Raw genomic sequence first — 27,362 nt, 5'->3', positions numbered from 1 at the left:
TTTCAGGAAAGGCCACAAAGGCCTGGGCCTTGGGCAGGAGCACCCCAAGGGGGCACCTGAATCTGAAATAGGGGTTACTGCATATGAAAAAGACGGTTGCAAATGGGGAGCAACACATGAAAACTGAATCTGAATCCCAAGGGAGTTCTACATAAAAGAGGAGCTGCAGTACATACTGTAGATGTTATACATGGAAGAGCAGCTGTCAGGCCCGGATTTATATCACAGGAGCCTATAGGCAAAGATGTTTTGGCACCCTAGACTTCACCCTCCATCCTACAAACCCTCACCACACTGCACCGCAAATGTGCTGGCTGTACCAGCTGTCACCTCTCCCTTACTTCCCTTGCCTGTCATAAGTAGCTACAGGTGCCCCTTAGTATTAGGTAGCCAGAGCTATCCTCATTATTAAATAGATAGATGCCCCCAAGTATTAGGTAGCTAGAGGTGCTCCTGACTGAAGGGAGGTCTCGTCAGTGAAATGCCAAGAGCAGAGTGAGCAACCTCTCCTTTACATTCTCCTCAGGACTCTGCACATGGAAGGAGAGAGGGAGGCACTCAGAGAGGGGAGTGAGCCGCCTTTCCATCATCAGGTGCCTGTAGGAACGAGCCTACAGTGCCTTATGGTAAATCCAGCCCTGGTAGCTGTACCTGGAATGGCAGGGACACTACTGCAAATGGGACCTCTCAACATAAGTGGCCTATGGCCGGAAATATTATAAATCCAGCCTTGAAGGCTCCTAAAAGTCGTAAGATATTTGGAGACTCAGAACTCAACAGTATGTTGGCAACTAACAAGAAAAATGTTCCAAAGGCAAAATGTCTTATTCAGCACAGTAACTAATTAGAATTTTTATGTAAAATAGTTTTCAAACAAGAGTAACAACGTTTCTGGAATTCTTTGAATAACTAAGAGCCTATCGTTACTTCTGTGTACCGTATGAAGGTGATTACCTCACATAAAGCATGCACAATAAGTAACAATAATTGGTCATTTCAGTATGAGTAATTTGTAATACCTCCACAAATAAGGCAGATGGCGCTCAAGAGTCCTATTTCTGTGTCATCCATTTCCAACGGGAGCAGCTGACCAGCAAAAGCAAAAAGCAAATCTGTGAGAGGACCAAAACCAGCATTGTGCATCTGAGTCCGGTTCAAGGTCAGCCCATCGGAAAAGGTCATTGTGTCCTGTTCTGGGGTGTAACGTGTGCAAATCCGCAGCATCTGCAATTACAAAGCAAAATGTGTATTGTTATTCACTTTACTAAACATGGGAATAAACTAGCAGATAGCGACTTTTAGGCCCCGTTCACACTGGGGATTGCAAAACACTAGTAACATCGCTAATGTATTTGGAGTGATTTTTTTTTCCAGTTTTTCAATTGAACACAAACGTTATTGTCGAGAGATCGCGATTTACGATTTTTTTTACATTTGAATCGGGATCGCTCCAAAATTGCAGAAAGGTGGTGCATACACTGTCTTTCCTATTTGAGCAAATTGCTGGTGGTCGCTGCAGTGAGATCACTGCCATATACTATAAATTACATTAGCGATTTTCAAAGCGCTAGAGATCGCCAGTGCTGCTGAAATAAGCAATTAAGATAATTACACACATGCGAGAATTGTTGCCCATTGGGGATCGGGAAACGATCCCTTAGGTGACAATTTGGGAGACGATTCCCCTGGGCGGCCATTCAGGGATGGATAATATAGAGACACATCATTAGCCTCCAGGCTAACAATGAGTGCTGTTGCTATGGAGGGGAGCAGAGGGAACGTAAATAAGATTGCGTTTGGTTCTGTTCACACGTCAGGGGTCATTAAGGATCCGGCACGTCCCCCGACACCGGAGCAGGATCAACTGACGACTGCTGTACACACAGAAGATCATTGGCTGAAATGGTCAATATGTGGCCGGTTTAGCCGACGGTTATCGCATGTGTGCAAGTACCTTACAGTTTGAAGGCTTTACAAGGAGTCTTTCATTCCTCCTTCTTTCAAGGCATGCTGATGTATTTGCAAAGCCACTAAAACTTTATTAATATGGTAAAGTACCATAATTACTATCTGATAGTCATAATGTAACTCTAGTTATTTAAAACTCCATCCTTTAAGGTTATGTGTTACTGTAACAGCGGGCTGCTGGTTTATGTCATACAATTACTACAAAAAACAATTCCATCAGACTGGATTGGATAAGGTCTTTGAAGTCATGAACAGGTACGAGCATCATTTTTTGAAAGGCTCATACAGACTTGCAATAGTGATCAAGTGCGATTTTCGGACAGTTGTTCCCCATAAAAATGTGCTCTCAGGAAGGTGGTATACGATCTACCAGCTCCAATAGCAGTGCATATCAATAATTATCAGGGCCGTGGATTCCAAGTTGGAGTCGGAGCAATTCTTGGGTATCTAGAGTCGGAGTCGGTGGTTTCATAAACTGAGGAGTTGGAGTTGAATGATTTGTGTACCCACTTCTTACCCCTACAAGGGTTGTGGAGTCGGAGAGTCAGCATAATTTTGGGTACCTGAAGTCAGAGTTGAAGTCGGTGGTTTCATAAGCTGAGGAGTCAGAGTCGGATGTTTATTGTACCGACTCCACAGCCCTGATAATTATCGCCTATGGCCTTCCAGTGTATTTGACTGGTGGCAAGCAGTGAGTGAACATTGGAGGATACGTCTACACATCAGGCACCAGAGACCATTTGAGATGGCATAAGTTTTGTTCCGTTAGCTCTTATCAGTATCAGAAAGAAGGGCTGCTGTTTCTAACATTATGAAGTTTAACGTTTCCTCAAACACAGAGCGGATACAACAGGTTTAGGAGGTTTTTGGCTTCAGCAAGGCACTTCAAAGCAATAAGGAATTAACTCCAAATACATAATATGACAAGCTGCCTTCAGAAAAACACCATTCATTATTCAGAATGCATTTAAAATAGTACCTAACATTGATCCATAAGATCTAATTCAAAGTATAATCCCTGTGTTTAAGATGCATTCAGAGGGCTTCAGAAGTGCAGTTCAAAAGCAAGAATAAATGCCTGTGTACACTAGTACATTTCCTTGCTACTAATTAGTGCTGCTGTAATGTGTATTTATGGCCACTTGTCACTAGGGGCAGTGTTAGACAATAACAGAGGACTTCTGCTTTCAGTTTCTATAGCCTCTTCTAGCAGAAAGACATCTAAGCATTCCAAGAATTTACAGTACGACGAGTTCTATGGATAAAAGCATTAAAGGCAGAGGATCAGCAGGGCTGCCAGGAAACAGGAATTGTTTAAAAGTAAATAAATATGGCAGCCTACATATCTCTCTCGCTTCAGTTGCCCTTTAAGATGTGTGCTTGGAGATGAGCATTAAGTTGGATAAAACTATTTTTTTACATGGGAGTAATGGCCAGTAAATAACTTTTAAATCTCACTTTAGTTAGGCTGAAATAATTGTAACGTCAAAGGAAGAGATGTGTCACTCACATACTGATCAGTATAAAGGTGGCCATCAACGATCCAATTTCCTAAATGATCCACCATCTGATCCAATCATTGTGATTGATCGACAGAATGATCAATAAAGCAATTGTTTAATGGCTGTCGGAACCATTAATGGTACCCAATACGATCCATTGTATGGTCGATTGTTCAGGAGATTGTAGCCTTAGTGGCGGGGCCGTGGAGTCAGTGCAAATTGTGGGTAACTGGAGTGGGAGTTTTCACAAACTGAGGTGTTGGAGACAGATGAGTTTTGTACCAACGCCACAGCCCTGGTAAGTATTAGACTAAGGAGACCTTTTGAGCAGATGGAGTCGGAGGTTTTATAAACTGAGGAGTCAGATGATTTTTGACTCCACAGCCCTGATTAGTGGGCACCTTAACTTTTGGAGTAACAGGCTGTATAGAAGGCTACAGGAATAGAGAAACAATTCATACACTGACTTCAAGACAAGCTACTCACCAGAATGTCAAGGCAAGCTGCCTTCAACAGGGTTATCTGGTCAGCAATGCTCAGTGTGGTGAAGCCCGGCAAGCGTTTGGCAAACTCCACTATTTTGATGATACACTTGGTGGCAAGTTCACTGAATTTATCCCACAGGCCGAGATCTAGCTGCACCCGGTGATCAGCGCTGGAATTCTGCAATAAATAAAACACAGTCAGCATTGCTCATGATGAAATACAGCCTTACGTAGGTGCCGTACTACTGCTGTCAGGTCTGCCCTCCTCTGCTGTAGTAGTGAAATAGCTGAGATTTCTCTCTGTAATCTTATGTCAGAAAAAAAGGGAGAGGATTTCATTCAGCCTGGCGGTTGCTGCAGAGCCTGGAGCTGTCACTCCTTCATATCTTACCGTAGTGTATTTGCCAAGCTGGCAGAGGGAGGGGAAGGTTTCTTGATGAGCTTTGCTGACTTTCTGAATGAGCTCTTCCATTTCGGGAGGCATCTCGTAGTTGTCCGGTACCACCACCTCTTCCTTCACCTCCTTCTTCTTCTTGTTCCTGTCATTTCGCACCGCTGAAGAAGACACACGACAATGCAGCGTCATCCTTCTGTCCTCTACAAATCCACATAAATACAGCATACAGCATGGTATATGCACACGTGTAAATAAAGTTGCACAGATTATGCAAGTAAATAAATCAACAGTAAAGGTAAGTATACACACACACAGTTTTCCCCTCAATTTTTGTTGCCTGCCAGTATCAAGCTGGATCCCATGGTTAACACTGTAGAGCCCAAAGACTGCACAGATGTGTCTATGAAGAAGGGAGGAGGGATGAGCTTCTGCAGGTCAGGTATGGAGGGGAACAGTGGGCTCAGACCGCCAATTGTCATAAAACAGTGCCAAGTTTGTAATTTCAATAAGTTTTAATGTAAAAATGTAAGAGCTGCAAGGATCGACAGGTGTCAGCAGCAATAACTCACCTGTTCACCCGTAATCATTTGAGGTCTGAAACTCCGCCCCCTCGATTGTTAAAACTGCTGTGGCTTTTTTTCTAAAGTGTTCCAAACTCTGAGGCCACAGCCACCTCTGTCTCTTCAACCCTCCCCCATGTCAGCAGATACGGCACAATAGGTGGCTGTTGAGCTGGGGGCAGGCCCTGGTAATGCATCTGGGGTGGACACAGAGCTTTGTAATACTTTGCATAAAAATGGCCATGGAAGTTTTGGAGGGGAGCAGAATTTCAGACCTCTAATGAGTTATGCGCGAGCAGCGAGTTACTGCCGGTGACCCCTGCCTATCTTTGTAGCTAACATGATCTGCTCACAAAGCGAGCTCAGCAGGCCTTGGCACATGCTAAATTCTCAGGAGAATTGGCACAGTGACCACTGGAAATTAATGCAAATTTACTATCATATGCATTGGAAAATGGGAGGCTAAACTAGAATTGTAAAGTATGAAATCTGGGACTTCTGCTTGGACTCTCGTCTTCTAGGGTCATCCTCAAAAGGAAAATCATTCTAACTAGAGCCAGTGTTTAGGTAACGGTCCTTCCTCAGTCTAGAGGCTTGAGATGTGCAGAGGAGAGTAGGTCTTATGATTTCTGGGTGTGACTACTGACGACCGAGAGGAGAGGACAGAATCCCACTCTTCTTCTATTGCCTTATTTTACACTAAAATATGAAGGAGGGGGGGGCATTAAGCTTCTGTGCAGGCAGGTAAACAAATAACGTTTCCATATGTTATATGAGACATCTCATACTGGCATTCATATGCAGCATTTGCCAGGCTGCTTATTTAAAAATGCCTCCCTGAATTTTTTGTTGTTGCCTTTGGCTGGCATTCATCTCTCAATGAAAGTCTATAGCAACGCCAGCCAAATGCTTTCAAAATGCCATTTCTAATCATTAGGTGGGTATTTCTAATCTGACAGGCGTTCTCAGTCTACTACAGATCTATGGCTAGTGCTCCTAACATTTGTCATGCAGCAGCCAATCTAGCTAGCTAATCAAAAGCCTGTTAATGGCATTTGAAATAAGAGTAGCAAGAAAAAGCCTCTGTGAAACTCCTTCAAAGTTTAGCCTGACATTTTCTGCCCACATTGTCCTGCTTGCTACAACCATTTCCTTGTGTAACATACATCCTAACGTTAAAAAAAAATAACCCAAACCTTCATTTTAGCTATAAATATGCAGCATGGTCACTGTTGTTCTTGGAACTCCTCTGCTTCTTGGGCAGTGATCAGTTGGTTTCTGGGAAGGGGGTGGGACCAAGCTGCTACGCACTGCTACCACCAATCAGGACTCTGCAGAGAACAATGACTGAGCTGCCACTAAGCCCCTATTTTATTGGTGATGGTGTGGCCAGTGGAGGGGAAGTGATGTAGATCCTGTGAGTAGGTGAAAGAGGAACTGGAGCATCACAGGTCACATGACAGGCAGCATAGCACTGAAATTAAGGTGTTTAGAGACATTATTTTGTAAAAAATGACGGTATGTGTGTGCGCACATGCGTGTGTTTTTGGTTTTTTTTCAAAAACCCTGCATTTTGCGTTCTGATTCTGTTAAATAACAGATCGCAAATCGCAGGGTATAGTTAGGCAAGGGTCACAAATTTGCATTATAGTAAACACGCTTTTTTCTGCTGCTGCGTTTGTAAATGTGTTTGCGCTTTTTGATGCGTTTTTAATGCATTCTGCCCCATTTGAATGCATAATGTGTGAATCACATGCAATTTGCATGTGTTTCACAAACAAACGCAATAAAGTAACGCATGTACTCCATTTTAAAAACATAATGTACTCAACTACAAAAACACACAAACGCAGTTGCCCCAGAGAGATACATTATGTGCGTTTTTATTTTGCGGCAAAACACGTTTTTTTACCCAAGCCTTAAACAAATGGAAACAGCAGCAACCATTTCCACTAGTGTGATCCTATGGCGGTGCAATTTTGTCCCAAGTGCAATCGGTGTCCTGACATGTTTTGGATGTGATTGAGCTCCTATATAGAATATAGCAGCTCAATCTCGCTGTAAAAATAATAGTAGTGGAAATTAGGAGGAGACAATTGTTACGCAGTGCTCACGTTTCCTAGTGGAAAATGTGTGTGTGTGTGTGTGTATAGTGTGTGTAGTGTGTACAGTGTGTGTGAGTGTATGTAGTGTGTACAGTGTGTGTGTGAGTTTGTGTGTGTGTGAGTGTACAGTGTGTGTGTGTATACAGTGTGTGTACAGTGTGTGCGTGTGTGTATATATATATGTGTGTGTGTGTGTGTAGTGTGTACAGTGTGTGTGAGTGTGTGTAGTGTGTACAGTGTGTGTGTGAGTTTGTGTGTGTGTGAGTGTACAGTGTGTGTGTGTGTGTATACAGTGTGTATACAGTGTGTGTACAGTGTGTGTGTGTGTGTGTGTATTTGTGTGTGTGTGTATATGTGTGTGTAGTGTGTGTGTGTATATGTGTGTGTGTGTGTGTGTAGTGTGTGTCTGTCAGTGTGTGTGTGTGGTGCATGTCTGTCAGTGTGTGTGTGGTGTGTGTGTGTGTATGTCGGTGTGTGTGTAGTGTGTGTGTGTGTGTGTGGGGGGGGGGGGGGGGGGCTGGAGAGGAGCTTTAATACTGGAAGATCTATACTTTTTATTTCCATTGTAAATTTAAAAATGTATCTTGACTGTTACATAATATGTAAGTTTGAGAATCAAAAGACTATGATAGCCGAGTGAGTTGTAATTCTGACTCAGTATAACCATATTGTGCATATAATTAGGGTTGGATGATTATTTTTTCCCTAAAGAAGCTTCACAATCAGTCTCTGCTGAAGGCAGCGTTTTCTGGGAACTGTATAGCAGTCTTGTGTCTGCTGTCTGGGCATCATTACAAAATACCTCCTGGCCTGAACTTTAACCCTGATGTGTGACCTCTGTCCCTGCCTGCAGGTGGTAAGTTTGAAGCACCGCAGGGGACAGAGATGGATGATCTGACTCCTCTTTTAAATCCCCGGCTTCTGCTAACTCCTCGCTGCCATATATCTCACTAAAATCCAACCACTGTATACATTTACAGAACAGCAAGACAAATTGGGCATTATTCAAAATCACCAAGACAAAGACAAGTGGGCAAATCAAATCATGAGAAAATATTGCAGGCAAAGATTCCTCCCAACAAGTTTATTAACTTCTCAGTCAGAGCACATTAATTAGCATGGTGACAACGTGAAATGTTAACATACGTTATACCAACAGCTTAGAAAGTGGTGTTACACTCAGTGCTATAATTCAGACAATGTCCCCATAATATGTCAACTCCATCATGGGGTGGACGGATATTGACGTGGCTTTGTAATTAAGCAATAATTTTCTCTTTCACTTGGTAAGTTTACCTTTAGGGAGAGGGCCCTCCTAGCAGTTCTCCCTACTGTAGAAGCCACAGAGCTGCACTCTCTCACCCTTCTCCCCTGTGTCCTGACTTTCCTCACACGTTTCCTTGTGAACTTCCTTTTCACCTCGGGATAAAGTGTGCAGGACCCTAACAACAGGAAGCCAGGCGCCGGAAACCCACTTATAGCATGAGAAGGGCACACACAGACTGAGCCTAGGGAAGACTGGGAGCTAGAGAGGCAGAGAATGAGAGAAACAGGAAAAGAAAGAGGGAGCGAGGGACTGCAAGAGGGGAAGAGAGAGAGAGAGAGAGAGACTGCAAGAGGGGAAGAGAGAGAGGCTGCAAGAGGGAAAGAGAGAGAGAGACTGCGAGAGGGGAAGAGAGAGAGGCTGCAAGAGGGGAAGAGTGAGAGGCTGAAAGAATGGGAAGAGAGAGAGGCTGAAAGAGGGGAAGAGAGAGAGAGAGACTGCAAGAGGGGAAGTAAGAGAGAGACTGCAATAGGGGAACACAGAGGGACTGCAAGAGGGGAAGAGAGAGAGACTGCAATAGGGGAACACAGAGGGACTGCAAGAGGGGAAGAGAGAGCGGCTGCAAGAGGGGAAGAGAGAGAGGCTGAAAGAGGGGAAGAGAGAGAGGCTGAAAGAGGGGAAGAGAGAGAGAGACTGCAATAGGGGAACACAGAGGGACTGCAAGAGGGGAAGAGAGAGCGGCTGCAAGAGGGGAAGAGAGAGAGGCTGAAAGAATGGGAAGAGAGAGAGGCTGAAAGAGGGGAAGAGAGAGAGGCTGCAAGAGGGGAAGAGAGAAAGAGACTGCAAGAGGGGAAGAGAGAAAAAGAGACTGCGAGAGGGGAAGCAAGAGAGAGAGAGAGAGACTTCAAGACAGGAAGACAGAAAGAGAGAGAGAGACTGCAAGAGGGACAGAGCGAGAGAGAAAGAGAGACTGTAAGAGGGGAAGAGAGACTGTAAGAGGGGAAGAGAAAGACTGCAAGAGGGGAAGGGAGACTGTAAGAGGCAAAGAGAAAGACTGCAAGAGGGGAAGAGAAAGCGAGAGAGAGACACCGAGAGAGGGGAAGCGAGAGAGAGAAAGAGACTTCAAGACGGGAAGACAGAGAAAGAGAGAGAGACAGAGTGACTGCAAAAGGGGAAATGACAAGACACAGAACATTGATATCCCACTTTTTTCCTGGTGGATTCAAAGTGCCAGAGCTGCAGCCACTAGGGCACACTCAGTAGGCAGTAGCAGTGTTAGGGAGTCTTGCCCAATGTCTCCTTACTAAATTAATGCTGGCTTACTGAACAGGAAGAGCCAAGATTCAAACCCTGGTTTCCTGTGTCAGAGGCAGAGCCCTTAACCAGAGAGAGAGAGAAAGATAGAGAACGCAGGAGAGGAAACAAAGAAACTACAGAGATACAGAAGCAGAAGTAAAAAAAAAGATACAGACAACATGAAGAAAAAAAAAAAAAAAAAAAAAAAAAGCAAAGAGGAAGGAAAGGGAAAAAAGACAGAGAAAGACAGATCAGATCACAAAGGGAATAAGGGAGAGAGGAGAGAGAAGGAAACATGAGGAAAGGTGTGTGTGCAGGGCAGACTGAAGCATGCAAGCAAAGAAAGAAACAAAGAGGAGATAGGGGAAAAAAAAGAAAAGGGAGAGTAAAGGTCCGTACACACGCCGGACTTTAGGCAACGACGGGTCCGTCGTTGCCTCCCGCTGGGTGGGCGTGCCAGCGACAGTCCGGCGTGTGTACGCTCTGTCGTCAGACTGATACGGCTGTTTCTGAGCGATCCGCCCGGCGGATCGCTCAGAAACAGCCGTATCAGTCTGACGACAGAGCGTACACACGCCGGACTGTCGCTGGCACGCCCACCCAGCGGGAGGCAACGACGGACCCGTCGTTGCCTAAAGTCCGGCGTGTGTACGGACCTTTAAGCAGGTAAATAGAAACAAAGAGGAAAAAGGCCAGGCTTATTGCAATGTGAGTATGACAAGTAGCAGAGCTTAGAAAGTGCCATGGGAGAAATGGCATGGAGTAAAAATGGGAGATGAGAGGACAATGAATAAAAGAATAGTGTGCATGTTTAACAGTGAGGTCACCACAAGGAGACAACATGTACCGAGTACAAAAAAAGAGCAAAGTGCTAATGATAAAATACAAATATAGACTCACAGTCTAGCATGGCTCCAAGGAGGGGATGATGGATGTCTCTCTAGTGTGTCTACAACTCACTAATATGAGAGCACAGACTGAAGAACGAGACAGGGCAAGCAAGGAAGATCACAGATAAGGGAAAATATAAAATCTACAAAACTGATTATTCGCCTGTTAAATGTGCCTTGCTGTACAATAAAACCACAGGCAAGTTATTGCTGACTGATGACGCTGACAATGGCCAACAGGGCATGCTGGGACATGCACTCCTTTGGCATGGACAGCAGGAGACCTGTAGCCGCTGTGTACTGTATTCCTTCGATGTCTTTCACCATGTAGGAGAAGAGTTTGATATTCGCTAGTTTTCTTTCAGTCTTTCCCCATGGAGAACAGGAATAAAGAGTTTCTCACTTTGATGGTCGGAGTGGGGCTGGCTTGTTACTTGAGTATATGTTTATCCTTCTGGAATCCAGAATCGAGGAGCCTCTCTGTGTAAAGTATCTATTTACATGAGCACCCATGGGACGGAGTGAGGTGTTGGGATTACAAGGAATGTGGAGTCCACAGCTTTAGCCGGCTCAAACCCCAGTGTGAAAGGCCTGACCCCTCTTCTGCTGGAATGATCTATTTTCCTTCTACACCCCGTGCACCGTGTGATTGAACACTCTGCAATAACTCACCTTCTTTTGACATCCCAACCTGGAAACATTTCTGTAGTCGGCAAAACTGGCAGCGATTCCGCGTCACCTTGTTGATCTGGCAGTTCTTATCGCGGTGACAAGTGTAGACCATGTTCTTCTGTATGCTGCGACGGAAGAAACCCTGCCAGAGAAAGGGAAGGGTGTGAAGTGACCCGGTGGAGTCAGAGTAACACAAAAGGAATGAAGAGCAAAACCAACACACAAGCTTATTCAATAAAGCAGCATAGAGAGAGCCAGGATTATCTCCCAAAGCTGTAATGAACAGCAACCAATCAGACTGTGGTTTACTGGAGGCACAACTCCAGCCAATCACTTTTTGACTTTTAATGAAAAAGAAGGGATAAAACCTCTGACATGTTTTATTGCTGTCTGTGACCCCACTAGGAAGAATTCTGCTCACTGTCTTGTCCTGGTGACACCTAGGGATCATATGCTGTCTTGTCCTGGTGACACCTAGGGATCATATGCTGTCTTGTCCTGGTGACACCTAGGGATCATATGCTGTCTTGTCCTAGTGACATCTAGGGATCATCTGCTGTCTTGTCCTGGTGACACCTAGGGATCATATGCTGTCTTGTCCTGGTGACACCTAGGGATCATATGCTGTCTTGTCCTAGTGACATCTAGGGATCATCTGCTGTCTTGTCCTGGTGACACCTAGGGATCATATGACAACACAAGGGCCCATATGCAATTCACTTTCTCTCCTAGGTGATAATTTTCATCTTCTCTTTAAATTAACTTTTCAGCATTTTACAATTGAAAAAGTACCCAAAATTTGGTGAAAAGTTACTATCAAAATTATTTTGAGTATTTTCTTGCTTGCTGGGGGTCTAAAAGGTAATTTATAACAAGGTGGAAAAATATCACCTAGGAGAAAAAGTGAATTGCATGTGGGCCTGGATGTCACTGGGGCAGGAAGTGAGGGACAACAATTAATGTTATTCTCACTATAAGGCAGGGGTCACACTTGAGCCAGCCAAAAACCGGCAGTGTTCTGCTGCTGCAGGAAAACGCACACTGCTCTCAGTGCACTGTGATTGTGCATTGTGACTGTGATTGTACACTGGGAAGCATTATGTGCGTTTTTGCATTGCGTAAAACTCACATGATTTTAAGCAAGTGTGACCCCTGACTAAGGGCCTTTTTCCACTAGCCTGCGATTTGCTTCTGATCGCAAATCGCAAGGTACATTAAACTAATGGAAACTGCAGCAGCAATTTCCATTAGTGCGATCCGATTGCGATGCGATTTTGGTCAAATCGCAATCGTTGTCCTGCCGCGTTTTGTATGCGATTGAGCTGGACTATAATGAGTATAGTAGCTCAATCGCAATCGCAATTGCATGGTGGAAATTGAAACGCGATTGCGATCGCGATCGGAATCGCGATCGCATTTCATAGTGGAAAAGAGCCCTAAAGGGTTTCTTTACTGCTGCTTCAGCTGAATCTTCACTTTCTCTACCTGTGACACCTGGAGAGGTAGCCAAACAATGGGTTGATGTTTGCCCAATTAACAAACAACTGATTTTCCCCAATAGAAAAAGATATCAGTTGAGAAGCACTTCATTCTCTATATTGCAGCAGTAGCATACAGTCAATGAAAAGCATGCATCACCTCTTCTGTTACCGCTCACTTTTACCCCTTATGCCCCTCATGCTGTGCGTTACCATACTGTAACCCATTATACTGCAATGCATCCTGCCGCACTGTGCATTGCGGTGCATTGCAGTGCGGTAAGCCACGTTACAAAGCAGCCATTATACAGCACCGCAACGCTGTGAAGGGGGCCTAAAGCTTTATGCAGCATGCCAGAAGATTCATACAACTGTGGGTTTTCTGTCTGAAATGCTTATTGTCTGTGAATACAGTAAAACCTCGTACACATGTACAAGATATGTCACCAGAAAGACATCAGTACCTGATCCCTCAGGCAACAATGCAGGGCCAAACCTGTACAGTCGTGTTGCTAGCATCCAGGCCTAGCAACTCCTTCTGTTGCTATGGAGGGCCAACAGAGTAGTGCACAAAAGAGTGCACAGAGAGGGCAGAGTGAGTGAGAACAATGCCCTTGGGTTGATCTCGGCCAATTCAACCCACCAGGCTGATTGCTGGCTGAGGCACTGGTGGAGGTTGAAGGTCGCTGTGCACACACTAGAATCTCGCCACCTGTGGCAATGACCGCGCCCCTGTGCACTGCTGAAACAGTGTGTCTTCCCCACTCATATACCTTCATGGCATCGATCAAACTTTACAGCTTGTGACAGGAAAGTATATAAAAGAAAGTTTCACGACACTGAAGAGTATAGCCCACAGAGAAGGGGATTCAGATATTGCTTAATATTGATCAAACAAAGAATGGTTTCCTTTAGAACTATAAAAAAAAAAAAAACCCTCCCTTATTTCATCATGGTTTGACTATGTTGGTCCCTCTGTGGAACTCGTTAGGAAGAGATCTGGGAATGCAGCAATGAGCTGAAATCATTGATTATTTTAAATAGACACAGATGATGAATGCATGATGGCATGAGGAGAGGGGGACCAATGAGCGGTGGGAGAGCAAAACTCTAGCAGATGGAGATACTGAGACAATGACAGAGGAAAAAAGGGTCAAAGAGCGTTAGTCAAAGCTTTGTAACAGAAATACCAGCAAGAAAAAGAGGACCTGTTATATCCAGTAGAGGAATTGAAGCAGTATTCAGACAATCTTTGCATGAATTGGGAATTGGAGTAACTCATAAAATAAGAAGAATATGGAGGCTGCCATATGTATTTCTCTTTAAACAATGCCAGTTGCTGCAGCAGTGTTTGAATAACACCAGAAACACAGAAACAAGCATGTGGCTAATCTTGTCAGATCTGACAATAATGTCAGAAACACCTGATCTGCTGCATGCTTGTTCAGGGTCTATGGCTAAAAGTATTAGATGCAGAGGATCAGCAGGGCAGCCAGGCAACTGGTATTGCTTAAAAGGAAATAAGTATGTCAACGTCCACCTCGGGTTCTCTTTAAGTAAGGTTTATTGTTGTCCAGTGAAGGAGACCATGTTACCTGGCATTTGTGCATCATGTGACTACGCCTGCCTCATGCTTTTGAATATTGGTACAGCTACATTTTCATTTAGGGCCTGTTTCCACTGCACGCAGATTGGATGCAGAAAAACTGACTCCAATGAATGCCTATGGGAAAATCTGCATCAGAAAAATCGTGTTTAGTGGAAACAGGCCCATAGGATTTCATTGGAGTCAGTTTTTCTGCATCCATTCTGCATCCAATCTGCGTGCAGTGGAAACAGGCCCCTAGTGAATTACTATTTATATTTTTGTTGTTGTTCAGATGCTATTTAGTCGTGTCTGACTCTTTGCGACCCCATGGACCTCAGCACCCCAGGCCCTTCTATCCTCTACTGTCTCTCCGAGTTTTTCCAAGCTAAAAACACATTCTTGCCTGTCTTAGAAATAAAGGCCCTGGTTGTTTTGAATAGTTCAGCGGAATGAGTCTTTTTATCTTCGGGTGCAGAGAACTGGGAGCTGACGTGGGACATGTGGAAATGTGACTGCCAGGTGTGCTGTGCATTCCAGGCTCACATGTGTGAGCCAAATATGTGCTATAGGATGCATACTGTATAAGGAGCGCAGGTGCACATCTGACACAATCCTGCCGTCTAACTTATGAGGGATATCTTGCTTAAGCAATAAGTTCCAGTTATAGTTCTAAATATATCATCTGATAGTATTTTATCTGAGGTTAAAGCACACCTGAACTGAGAGGGATATGGAGGCTGGCATAATTATTTTCTTTTATACAATGCAAATTGCCTGCCTGTCCTGCCGATTCTCTGCCTTTGCCAAACTGTGTGTGTGCTACACAAGGTGGCACTGTGCTTTTTATGTGAATTCTTGGTGCTATGTGCTTTTATTACTCTGCTCTAATCTAGTTTTCTAGTCATATGTTCTACAATGTCAGATGTTTACTAAGCTCTGCAGTAGTGCCAGTGTGATTTACAAGTAAAGCCTTTCCTACAAGACTGCCGCACTGAGTTCCCTGTGTGAGCATCGTAACCTCTTGAGGACCACAGGTTTACACCCCCCTAGTGGCCAGGCGATTTTTTACAATTCTGCACTCTGCAGCTTTAACAGTTTATTACTCGGCCATACAACTTAGCAGTCAAATGAATTTTACTTCCTTTTGCTTTCTGTTGCTGGGATCTGATTGCTGCTGCAATTTTTTTTAAATTACTTTTATTGTGATTAATAAAAAATTTAAATTTATATTTTATTTTATTCCTCCCACCTGCCCTCCCCCAAAGAGATCCACCGTTATGATCACCTCTCACAGGCATCAGCCTATGAGAGGGATTACATTGTGAGCCGCTCCAGGGGACAGCTAAGTGACAACGCTGTCACCTGTACAGCGCTGGGCTAGATTGCAACGCTTTACAAATGAAAACAACAGTTGTTTCTTTCCCTAACAGCCTGCCAGCTACGATTGCGGCTGGCAGGCTGCTGATGGAGCAAATCCCCTGTTAATCTCCGCTCACCGCTCTTGACGCCAATCGGCGTTAGGCGGTCCTGGGGGAGCCACTCTGTGACCGCCCATCGGCGTTAGACGGTCGCAGAGCAGTTAAAGAACACATCTCTAAGGTACTTATCTACATGTGAGTTTCATACATTATATCATGGTAGCATATATCCATGTCTTAAGACCCCCTTTACATATCTATAGAATGATATAAAAAAAACGCACACCATGTAGTTTCAAATGCAAAAGGTAGTATATTTAAAAACATGGGCTGACAATATACAATCAAAAACATGCATCAAGGTACAATAAAACATACATATGCAAAAATGTACAAAAAAGCTCAACAACCATTGTAGGTACAGCATGCAGACAGTGGAATATGTGCAAAAAATGCACACTGGTGAGCAAAACATAAATGGTAAGCTGCTGTAACTACTGACAAAAAGGTGCTAGCTGATAATGACATAGAAGTAAAAAAAAAATGACAAGCTGTCTAAAGCAGTGGTTCCCAACCTTTTCCGGCCCGGGGAACACTTTCTGACCATATTTTTCGCGTGGGTGTTTGCGTGACCTAGTGGACAGTGCCGTGCGCAGCAGGCTATGGGGGGGGGGGGGGGGGGGCTGGGGTGCGGCTGCATAGCTAGCATAGTTGCCCCAGTATAGTGAGTTTAGTTGCCCCAGTACGGTTAGTATAGTTACCCCAGTATAGTGCCCCAGTATGGCTAGTATAGTCCCAGTATGGATAGGTAGTGCCCCTGTATAGTGCTCAGTATGGGTAGGTAGTGCCCAGTATAGCCAGTATAGTGCCCAGTATAGCTAGTATAGTGCCCAGATAGCTAGTATAGTGCCTAGTATAGTGCCCAGTATAGCTAGTATAGTGCCCAGTATAGCTAGCATAGTGCCCAGTATAGGTAGGTAGTACCCAGTATAGGTAGGTAGTGCCTTAGTATAGTGCCCAGTATAGCTAGTATGGTGCCCCAGTATAGCTAGCATAGTAGCCAGTATAGTGCCCAGTATAGCTAGTATAGTGCCCAGATAGCTAGTATAGTGCCCAGATAGCTAGTATAGTGCCCAGTATAGCTAGTATAGTGCCCAGTATAGCTAGCATAGTGCCCAGTATAGCTAGCATAGTGCCCACTATAGCTAGCATAGTGCCCACTATAGGTAGGTAGTACCCAGTATAGGTAGGTAGTGCCCCAGTATAGTGCCCAGTATAGCTAGCATAGTTGCCCCAGTATAGCTAGTTTAGTTGCCCCCAGTGTAGGTAGTTTAGTTGCCCCCAGTATAGCTAGTTTAGTTGCCCCCAGTATAGCTAGTACAGTTCCCCCCAGTATAGATGCCCAGGAGGGGGGAAGCAGCGCTACAAGGAGGGGCAGTGGAGGCAGCGGTGGGGAGGGGGGAAATATCCCCCCCCCCTCCCTCACCTGGGACCCCTCCTTCTGCCTCTCTCCCCCTCCATTTAGCGGTGGCAAGGGCAGTCTCGGCGGCGAGGAGAAACATGCGCAGAATTACTCACCACGCCACGTTCCAAGCGCCGGCAGCGTCATGTCGTCACAGATCTCCGCCTTCAATGCCGCCCACTGTGCTTCCGCTAATCAGGAAGCACAGTGGGCGGCATTGAAGGCGGAGATCTGACGACATGACGCTGCCGGCGCTTGGAACGCGGAAGTGGTGAGTAATTCTCCGCATCCCTCCCCGCCGCCGAGCCGCACTTGCCAACGCTAAATGGAGGGGGAGAGAGGCAGAAAGAGGGGTCCCAGGTGAGGGAGGGGGGGGGGATATTTCCCCCCTCCCCACCGCTGCCTCCACTGCCCCTCCTTCTAGCGCTGCTTCCCCCCTCCTGCGCCCCTACAGTAGGAACAGGTCTGGCGAGAGGCCAGACCTGTACGGCACACCAGGCAACATGCCATGGCACACTAGTGTGCCGCGGCACAGCGGTTGAAGAACGCTGGTCTAAAGGCCCATACACACGTCGGATTTTTCCAAACGACGGGTCGTTTGAACGTCCCGTCGTCCAGTCGTCCGCACGCCAAATTGGGCGTGTGTACAGACCGTCATTCGGGTGATAAGACTGGTCTTGAGCGTTCCCCCTGGCGGATCTCTCAAAATCAGTCTTATCACCCGAACGACGGACTGTACACACGCCCGATTTGGCGTGCGGACAACTGAACGACGGGACGTTCAAATGACCCGTCGTTCGGAAAAACTCCGACGTGTGTATGGGCCATTATGCAATACAATTAGAGTGGAACACAGCACCCAATACTAGCATAGATATTGTAACTATTAACCTTTTGTATGGTGTGCATCCTCATGTGTTTGTACCCCCCTACATATCTAACATTGTCTCCCAATAACCCTGATGGTCTAGCCGCTTGAGCACATCTATAACATTTTATGACTCCTGACTGGCATCCCTACTCACAGCCCGGCATTGGCTACAGAGACCTAGCAGAGTGGAAATGTAACAGTAGTTCTGTTGTTCCTGTATTTGAACTGATGGCGTGATCCGCTAACACATTCCTAACATGTGTGCAACATCCCCTAGAGCATGAATCATATAGGAGACCAAACTGTCCTATTGCATCTAAATGTATGGCGGTAAAGTCACCAGCCTGGCTAATTACTCAGGGGTTAATGCACAAAGCAGTGGTAATATTGCTGTGCGCAAGCAGCACATAGCAGTATTCCCGTTACTACTGGAAGCAGTGTGCCACGCATTGCACAATCACAGCAACCCACGGTACATGAGAAACCCGATCATTACTACCTTAATGCACGTTATGATACTTGCGCAATGCAAATTATCAGCGTAACAATTGCGCTACCCATGTACTGTGGGTCGTGCTGATTGCACAACATGCCATACACTGCTCTCGGCAGTAGTAATGGTAATATTGCTGTGCACTGTCTGAGCACAGTAAAATTGATGCTGTTTCGTCCTTTATCGTCAATGCTGGGAACACACGATGCAATTTCCCGTCCAATCGACGGGAATCCGGAGCTTATTTCCAACATATCCGGTCCGTTTCCGAATGAGAAAGGGATAGATTTTACGAAGTTATCATCAGAAAATCGATCCCTTTATTGATCGGGAGAAGTTTTGGACACATGTTACAACTTTCTGTCCGATCACCCGCCGATCGAATGGGAAATTGCATTTTGTGTTACCAGCATAAATTTGTTGGGGGGGGGGGGGGGGGGGGGGGGGTTAGCAGGGGGGGTTACACTGGAGGCACAAGAGGGCATGGAGGAAGTACAGGGGACAGAGATGGCACAGTGTTTCCACTTATGGACAGATTCAGGTTAAGAACAAGCCCACAGTCCCCATCTCCTCGTTAATCAGGGACCGCCTGTAGTCCTTTTTTTCACATGAGCCCGAGTTTCAGTTGCAAACTTAAAAGACAACTAAATAATTGCCATTCACTAGATGCTATAGCAGCAGATACAAGCACACAGAGGCATAGCAGTGCCTGGGATGGCTCACCTTGCACCCCTCACAGGAGCTGACCCCGTAGTGATAACCAGAGGACTTGTCATTGCACACAAAGCAGGGCTTGTAAATACGTGGAGGTGGAGGAGGCGAGGGTGAGCTGGGGACCATCTCCTCCGAGCTGGTGCTCTGGGTTTCCACAGCTGCACAAAACAAAAATAAAAACACAATGGTTAGGAACATCTGGCAAATAACAACTGAAGAGCATCCAGTACCTACTGGCTCTATCTACGTATTCTGTCCATCATGGCTTCTTATAAGTGGTATAAGCCTTTTGTATGAGCGGCTTGTGACTTTTCCATGAACCGTCTCCCTTTTCCGAGACACAAGGTTCATAATGGAAACACTACACTATTTTGGTACACCTTCAAGAGATGCTGAGGCCAAAAGGTCAGGAAAGCCTTGTAAACCTATGCAGCAATTATAATAACAGCTGATTAACTTGAAGATGGCCACATACTCACACACACAGAGAGAGACACACACACACACTCATACACACAAACGCACAGACACACACACACACACACACAGAGAGAGACACACACACACACTCATACACACATACGCACACACACACACAAACACACATGTGCAGATCGATTTTATTGGCACACAAAGTCAAATTATAGAGTTATAGAGTGCAGCACATTGCTGTTTTCAGAGAATGGTTGCAGATTATAATTAAAGCCATTATATTTCATATAAAGCTATTTATTTGGCCACATCAGAAGCAGTAGGGGAGCTTTAATCAGACAGCAGATACGCTTTAACTAGTTATGCATATTAAAACTGTGTGTACGACAGCGACTGCCAGTCTTTTCATCAGCTCCTTAATTATCTGACGTCAAGGGTGTTACTTTTTAGCTGGGACCCACTAAGACTTTTCCGGCAGCGCTTTCCAATCGCCAGCATTAGGAAAAGCTCTACAACAGTGGAGCCTTATGGGGGTGATTCCACTGCAGTGTTGCGAAGCCAAGCGAGCACAAAAGCGCTGCCTGCAGCATTTTTGCCTTGATCCTGGAGCGATTGCATTCACGGGAATTGGGGGCAAATCGTGATCACTCGAGGAATCGCACTGAAAATCGTGGTACTTCAAGATTCGGAATCTATGAATGATTGTGACTCCATGGGGGAGGGGGGAAGACCAGTGCAGTGGGGTGCATAGACTGTATAGCTCTGTACACACCCAACATGACTGCCTCTAGCTTGTGTACAGCAGCCCCCCACCTCTCTGCCGATAGGTCAGCAATCCACCTGGTGGATTGATTGTGCTGGTGCATTGCTTGGGCTAAAAGCATTGTCATCCTCACTCACCTATCTCCTGCATGACGCCACATCCGTGCCACTCCGCTGGCCCTCCACCCCCACACATAGCTAGCAAACACATACAGTGGAGGAAATAACTATTTGACCCCTCACTGATTTTGTAAGTTTGTCCAATGACAAAGAAATGAAAAGTCTCAGAACAGTATCATTTCAATGGTAGGTTTATTTTAACAGTGGCAGATAGCACATCAAAAGGAAAATCGAAAAAATAACCTTAAATAAAAGATAGCAACTGATTTGCATTTCATTGAGTGAAATAAGTTTTTGAACCCTCTAACAATAAAAGACTTAATACTTAGTGGAAAAACCCTAGTTTGCAAGCACAGAGGTCAAACGTTTCAAGTTTGCACACATTTTAGGAGGAATGTTGGTCCACTCCTCTTTGCAGATCATCTCTAAATCCCTAAGGTTTCGAGGCTGTCTCTGTGCAACTCTGAGCTTGAGCTCCCTCCATAGGTTTTCTATTGGATTAAGGTCCGGAGACTGACTAGGCCACTCCATGACCTTAATGTGCTTCTTCTTGAGCCACTCCTTTGTTGCCTTTGCTGTATGTTTTGGGTCATTGTCGTGCTGGAACACCCATCCACGACCCATTTTCAGTTTCCTGGCAGAGGGAAGGAGGTTATGCAAAAAGAGAAAAGGAAACCCCTAAACAAGCACCACTCAATATCAGAAATGTAAAAGGATCTTTATTACAAATGATCTACCTAATGGTAACACAGAATATACACATGACAGGGATTGGTTCCCTGGTTGCTGGGAACCAATCCCTGTCATGTGTATATTCTGTGTTACCATTAGGTAGATCATTTGTAATAAAGATCCTTTTACATTTCTGATATTGAGTGGTGCTTGTTTAGGGGTTTCCTTTTCTCTTTTTGCATATATATGGTTTTGACCCCAGCACACTCAATAGTGTTCACAAGGGTGCGAACATTAAACCTCACAGAGGGAAGGAGGTTGTCGTTCAGGATTTCACGATACATGGCTCCGTCCATTTTCCCGTTAATGCGATTAAGTTGTCCTGTGCCCTTAGCAGAAAAACACCCCCAAAGCAAAATGTTTCCACCCCCATGCTTGACGGTGGGGACGGTGTTTTGGGGGTCATAGGCAGCATTTTTCTTCCTCCAAACACAGCGAGTTGAGTTAATGCCAAAGAGCTCTATTTTGGTCTCATCAGACCACAGCACCTTCTCCCAGTCATTCACAGAATCATTCAGGTGTTCATTGGCAAACTTCAGACGGGCCTGCACATGTGCCTTCTTGAGCAGGGGGACCTTGCGAGCCCTGCAGGATTTTAATCCATTGCGGTGTTATGTGTTTCCAATGGTTTTCTTGGTGACTGTGGTCCCTGCTAATTTGAGGTCATTCACTAACTCCTCCCGTGTAGTTCTAGGATGCTTTTTCACCTTTCTCAGAACCATTGACACCCCACGAGGTGAGATCTTGCGTGGTGCCCCAGAGCGAGGTCGATTGATGGTCATTTTGTGCTCCTTCCATTTTCGAACAATCGCACCAACAGTTGTCACCTTCTCTCCCAGCTTCTTGCTAATGGTTTTGTAGCCCATTCCAGCCTTGTGCAGGTCTACAATTTTGTCTCTGACATCCTTGGACAGCTCTTTGGTCTTTCCCATGTTGGAGAGTTTGGAGTCTGCTTGATTGATTGATTCTGTGGACAGGTGTCTTTTATACAGGTGACTAGTTAAGCCAGGTGTCCTTAACGAGGGTGACTAATTGAGTAGAAGTGTCTAACCACTCTGTGGGAGCCAGAAAAAATAACCTAAATAAAAGATAGCAACTGATAGCAATATTCTTAATGGTTGGTAGGAGTTCAAAAACTTATTTCACCCAATGAAATGCAAATCAGTTGCTATCTTTTATTTAAGGTTATTTTTTCGATTTTCCTTTTGATGTGCTATCTGCCACTGTTAAAATAAACCTACCATTGAAATGATACTGTTCTGAGACTTTTCATTTCTTTGTCATTGGACAAACTTACAAAATCAGTGAGGGGTCAAATAATTATTTCCTCCACTGTAGCTAGCTTACAGGCTGGCGACGTGTCTGTACAGCCTCAGCTCTGCAATATTGCCCAAGGGATCCCAATCTCTGCCGCGCATGCCACGAACATGTGTACAAAGCTTAAAGGAATACTTAAACCTGTAAAAAAAATTGTTGAACTTACCTGGGGCTTTTTGTGCCCATGCTGTCCTTCCTAGATCCTCCAGCCAACAGCAGTGACCCTCTCAAAGTTGGCCGGTCAAGGGCAGTCAGAGGCCACTGTGCACGCTAATCACCTTTTGTGCATGTGCAGTAGCCATTTTCCCACACTGCGCATGCGCAGAATGCTTCTGTGCGCAGGGATGCGATTAGGAGGTGCAAGACTGGCAAGCTTTGAGGGGGTCGCCGCAGCTCGCTGGAGGGTCTCAGAAAGGACAGCATGTGCAAAGGATGACTGCAAGAAGCCCCAGGTAAGTTTAACTGATTTTTATTTTATTTCAATATGCAGTACTACTGTAGGAATTGCAATCGTTTGTGGTCTCTAGAACAACAGAAGTTTGACACAGAAGAGCCCCGCTAACGATCACAGAGACGGGGCCTCCTCCAGGTACATCACACAGGTACAGCAGAAGATCTGTACTGACTGCAGACAGCATGTGAGCAGTACTTTAAAGAAAGTAAAGATTGATGTTAATACGCTCATCTGAGACCTTTTAATACAGAGGGATTTCATTATTCCTTCTCCTGCTATTAGGCTGGGCCTTTGAAAGGAAGTTGAATGCGAGTATCACAATGACATGTGCTACTAATTTAGTACAGCCCAAAATAACCGGGAGAGGGGGAAAGAAGGCAGCCTTAACCCTAATGTAACCCAGCCTCTGCAGCCCCCTCAGGCTGAGTACATCCCTCGGGGCAGCTCTGCAGATGCTTTTTATCCTAGCTTTCAACACACTCAGAATTTCCTGTTACAATGCCCTGAGAAGCACATTCCAGCCTCACCAGGTTAGAGGAGACAGGCCTCTTGCAAGTTTGAGTCCCTGGAGAACAAAAGGCACAAGAGAACCCGGAGCAGACGACCTCCATGGCTGCCGCAGTACACGCTCAGGCTCACACCTCAGCTTCTTAATAATGCAGTAGTTTTAGGGTTAAACTACTTTACTAAATACAATTTGGCTCCTTAAAACAGAAGGTCCTAGTGGTCTGGTTCTCTGGCACCTCAACATTTTGCACTGTATTTGTTGTAGATGTTACCAGCAAAGTATTACAGGAGATCCGGCTGTAATACAAATGTAATACAAATTACTTACTCTGCTTTAAGTAATATGATGGGGCCTTATGACACCAAGATGTCTCTCATTACTAGCAAACCTGAATTTTCTAATTGGCTGCACAAATCAGCTCTTCACAACAGTCTTGTAAGGAGTTTTGAATGCGGATGATACCATTTATCAAAACTCCTTGCTTTTACTGATGGCTAACACGGTACAACACTCTACTGCTTCTACTACACTGAAAGACAACAGTCTTGTGGTTGGGTATTAGGTACACCAATGACATTAGATTATTGTTAATAGTTGGACTGTCTGTAGCAGTCGGCACCAGCAGCCATGCAGGGATTTTGGAATTAAATACCCGACAGTGAGTGGTGCTCTGCTCTTCTATAGACAAACGCAAACCTGAACCAGATATAATATATAGCGATGCTCTATGTGGAATGTCAAATGCAACAAACACAACTTAGAAACTCTGACCAGGGGTTCATGCTGTGGATGGTGACAGTGCAGCGGCCCGAATCCAATATAGTGTGGACTGAGCCTAGGTCTTGTCATACAGTCCTTGCACATTGTGCAGTTTATGGATAGCTGAAATCTGCACAGCAATGTGCAAGTGTGCTTTAGACTTTATGTAACATAAAACGGAGACAATCGATCCATAAGGGCAAGTTTCCACTAGGTGCAAACATTTACTTTTTATTAGCACATACATTCGCACACAGGCCTGTTTCCATAAGAAATGGAATTCGCATCCAGAAAAAAAACGTGCAGCAATGTTACTATTTTTCAGACGCTGCATGCTGTTCTCGCATGTGTTTTGAGCATTTTCACGTTTACAATCAAAAATGTCAATAGGACCTCATTCCTGAATCTCCTTGTAGAAAACGGAAATAAAAAAAATATATGCAAATGCACATGCAAATTTGCATTAAAAACGCATCTATGCGTATGCGAATTTCACATCTGAAAAATGACATGCAAATCACGTTTCTAGAGGAAATGTACCCTAACAGTCATTTGTTAGGTACAGCGATGATATTTCTGCCTGAGGTAAGGCAAAATAGGCAGTTTTGGTTGTTACAGCCCCCCCCTATGGGAACTCTATTTAAAGGATACACACGTACAAGTAAACTGTATTGTGTTTTCAAAAGAGCAATCAATGTATTAACGATATAAATAAACATATCTATAAAGAACATAATCACTATGATAATATTTCAAAACACAGAACATTTATATCGCGCTTTTCTCCTGGTGGACTCAAAGCGCCAGAGCTGCAGCCACTAGGACGCGCTCTATAGGCAGTAGCAGTGTTAGGGAGTCTTGCCCAAGGTCTCCTACTGAATAGGTGCTGGCTTACTGAACAGGAGGAGCCGAGAGTCAAGCCCTAGTCTCCTGTGTCAGAGGCAGAGCCCTTAACCATTACACTATCCACCCGACTATTTTGCATATTCAGATAAAGGACAGAAAAGAAAACCCAGGCATGACTATACTGGATTGGTACTTCCGGATCATGTGCAAGTCACTGCTAGAAATTCAGTTAAGATGGAGTTAGACAGTAGTCCATACTCTGCAATATCATCTCAGTGATACGTCATTATTACCCAGAAAGGACAATAATTACAATGCTTCCTTTGAGGCACTTAACCCCTAAATATCTGACAATTAGTTGCTAATCTTCAGTAAGCAGTCTCTGGGGTTGCAAGTGCCATTTAGTGGGCCATCCATCAAGACACAGTGTCCTCTTTCTTCGCTTTTATCCTCACACAACTGGGTGACAAAGACAGAGTGGTTTGGGATTCAGGGAAGGTGTTCATTACAGAGGAAGAATGAGCTATCTGTAGAGTGGGAGGACAGAGCACACAGACTGTCCTCTTGGAAGAACGTATAAATAGATTGGGTGAGATGTGGAAAATGCAAGACGTTGAAAAGTGAACAAAGGCCCGAGAAGGAGCCCTGAGATGCCCCGAAACTCATCACACACGGCTATGTGGACAGAGGCGCCCATCGGCAAGGGTGAACTTTACGGCAGGTCACTTCAGAACAGACTTGAGTTTTTCAGGTGTCATAATCCAATTTGCCTGAGTGTTCCACTCCCCGGCACTAATTCAGCGGCCGTAAGACATGTCACATTCCCTGCCCACTTACAATACATCATCTTCTTTCTCCTCAGTGGAAGGAACGCTACAATTAAGGCGCTAAATAAGAGGACGAGGGGAATCCATCGTATATATCTACATGACTGAAAATCAAGCTATCAGGAATTCTGCAGATCTGATCTCAGAAGCTTTGCAGGACCGCTGCCCAGCTGCCAAAACTGTAAAATAATTGTCAGGAATTCTAAGTTGTGCTAATGTGAGCTTCCGGCAACCTCTCGGGGTGCTGTTTAGCTTTGTTAGTTGTTGCACATCTTTAAAGGAGCATTATAGTAAAAAAATTTAAAATTTACAATACAAACTTTAAAACCGTACATTTTTCCCAGAGTGAAATGCACTATAAATTACTTTTCTCCTATACTGCTGTCGCTTACAGTGGATAGTAAAAGTTTTAAACAGGTTTTGGACTAGTCCATCTCCTCAAGGGAGATTCTAAATATTTCCTTAATACGCTTTACAAAAGCACTCCCTGGTAAGGATCTATACAAAGATTCTGGCTGGCCACCTTACGCATGCTGTTTTGCCAGATGGACTGAGTAACTGCCATTGAGGAAATGCTTTTGAAGATAAAAGAAAAGCCTGAGAATCCCCCATGAGGAAATCTGTCAGATTTTTAAGATCTATTGCAAGCAACAGTGACAAAGTAAAAAAAAAAAAAAGTAATGCAAAGTGCGGTTTATTCTGAAACAATTGAACATTTTATACATATGCATAATCATGCATTTTGAATTTTACAATTTTTGGCAATAGTGGTCCTTTAAAGAACAGACATTTCTTGAAAAAAATAAAACAACTTGTACTATGAAGCTGATCAGTGGCTCTGAAAATCTTGTATGTTAAACATAAACAGATCCAAGATTGCCTCTGACCCTTCTCGACCTGCTCCCTTCATCTTCCAGCTTATGCCTTAGAGAGTGAGATACCGGTCAGTTGCAACAAAAACTTCCAGGCACAGCTTCTTCCCTCAGATGGTAGCCATGCTTAACAACGCTATATCTGCTCGGACTTGAAAGCATTACAGCAGAGAACTGAAGATTAATGCTTTTCACCCTTACTACCACTTTAACTGTCCTTGACTTGTAATAAGTACCAGTATACTGTCTGCCCTTGCATTGTTTTGTTGGTGTCCATTAAGCACCTGCCAAATCAAATGCCTTGTAAGTGCTAACTTATTTGGCCAAATAACATTGATTCTGATAGTGTTAGACAATGCTTTTGGTATGTTTCAATCAACTGAAAGGGTTCAAACAAACACTTTTACATAAGAAAGTTGAACTTCATTAAACCATCATCTGGCCAAAGCCATCACACGAAAATAATTCTGCAAGATGCTTCACGTCAGGAATAACTGATCACACAAACAGATCATTAGTCTTTTTATGAAGAATATTTGTTATTTGTCTCCAGTACACTTCAACACGCAT

General features: G+C 44.6%; 1 protein-coding gene across 5 annotated transcripts in view; it reads right to left on the bottom strand.

Moving 5' to 3' along the window:
* Nucleotides 1-27,362, bottom strand: part of RARG (retinoic acid receptor gamma) — a 300,854-nt gene that overhangs the window by 3,065 nt on the left and 270,427 nt on the right. For 3 of the 5 annotated variants that reach the window (XM_068267213.1, XM_068267212.1, XM_068267215.1), the window contains 5 exons: nt 19,173-19,321; nt 11,140-11,281; nt 4,347-4,552; nt 3,957-4,133; nt 1,020-1,224 (listed from right to left, as the gene is read on the bottom strand). In XM_068267213.1, coding sequence (XP_068123314.1) covers nt 1,020-1,224; nt 3,957-4,133; nt 4,347-4,552; nt 11,140-11,281; nt 19,173-19,321 — 879 coding nt within the window. The remainder of the gene's footprint in view (nt 1-1,019; nt 1,225-3,956; nt 4,134-4,346; nt 4,553-11,139; nt 11,282-19,172; nt 19,322-27,362) is intronic. The other 2 variants (XM_068267214.1, XM_068267216.1) reach the window with 1 other exon arrangement.

The sequence above is a fragment of the Hyperolius riggenbachi genome, chromosome 2 (assembly GCF_040937935.1).
Source record: "Hyperolius riggenbachi isolate aHypRig1 chromosome 2, aHypRig1.pri, whole genome shotgun sequence".
In the NCBI taxonomy this organism is placed as follows: Eukaryota; Metazoa; Chordata; class Amphibia; order Anura; family Hyperoliidae; genus Hyperolius; species Hyperolius riggenbachi.
The sequence above is the reverse complement of the archived record's forward strand: the minus strand, read 5'-3'. Positions and strand labels throughout refer to the sequence as shown.